This window comes from Meleagris gallopavo, unplaced genomic scaffold (genome assembly GCF_000146605.3).
Source record: "Meleagris gallopavo isolate NT-WF06-2002-E0010 breed Aviagen turkey brand Nicholas breeding stock unplaced genomic scaffold, Turkey_5.1 ChrUn_random_7180001858624, whole genome shotgun sequence".
Lineage (NCBI taxonomy): Eukaryota > Metazoa > Chordata > Aves > Galliformes > Phasianidae > Meleagris > Meleagris gallopavo.
In genome coordinates, this window is record NW_011124547.1 from 1 (window position 1) to 854 (window position 854).

The following is an 854-nucleotide window of genomic DNA, read 5'->3' on the forward strand; positions in this document are numbered from 1 at the left end:
GCCGCCAGCGCCTCGGCCCGGACAAAGCGGCCGCCCCCGCTCCCCCCGACCCTAAAGGCAGCCCCGCTTCCCCCGGCTCGCAGCCCCGGCGCCAGGAGCTGGGAACGTGAGAACCTGAATCCCACAAGAGCAGGGAGCGAGGTGACTCCCCCCTCCCTCCAACCCACAGATCCCAGAACTCAAAAGTCCACCCAGAAAGGGCAAAGGGAATGGGATGGATTTGGGGGCAAGGAGAGTGAAAACACGCAGGAAACATCCCCAGATGGGGAAATGGGGATGGGGATTAATCACCAAACCGCACCCCAAAGCCAAGAAGTCAAGGCTCTAGCATTTCTCTTTGGGGTTTCCACCTCCCATGTGCAGACACTTTGGGTGGGTCAGGGATTGGGGTCTGCACTCGGAGTCCTACTGACCCTGTACCCGGTGCCTTGCAGCGGCTTGTCACAGGAGGTGGGCAGCGTGGAGCAACTCACCCTGCGCTGCGCCGAGGGCTCCCTGGAGTGGCTGTACCCCACTGGGGCTCTCCGCCTCCGCCTGGCCCCCCGCCTGCCCCCCGCCACCACCTCTGATGGCCGCGGCCCCCGACACGTCACCGCCTGCCTTCAGCCAGCCGGCACCTTCCGGGGTGCTCAGCTCTACCTGGAGCGGGACGGGAAGCTGGAGCTGCTGCTGCCTGAGGCAGAGGTGGCCCCGCGGCCCCGTGTGAGGTGTTTCAGCTGGCCACCCCATGAGCAGGTGGCCCTGTTCCTGCAGGCCACCCCGCAGCGTGACATCAGCCGCCGCATCGCTGCCTTTCGCTATGAGCTGCGGGGGGATTGGCTCGCCCGGCCCGCGCTGCCTGCCGAAGGTGAGAA

At 66.3% G+C, this 854-nt stretch overlaps 1 protein-coding gene across 1 annotated transcript; it reads left to right on the forward strand.

Moving 5' to 3' along the window:
- Positions 1-23: 23 nt before the first annotated feature.
- Positions 24-847, forward strand: LOC104915909 (meteorin-like; the record flags this gene model as incomplete). The annotated part of the gene is made up of 1 exon (XM_010726864.3): positions 24-847. A coding segment is annotated over exon 1 (577 nt), but the record flags the coding sequence as incomplete, so codon positions are not given.
- Between the last annotated feature and the right edge of the window lie 7 nt (positions 848-854).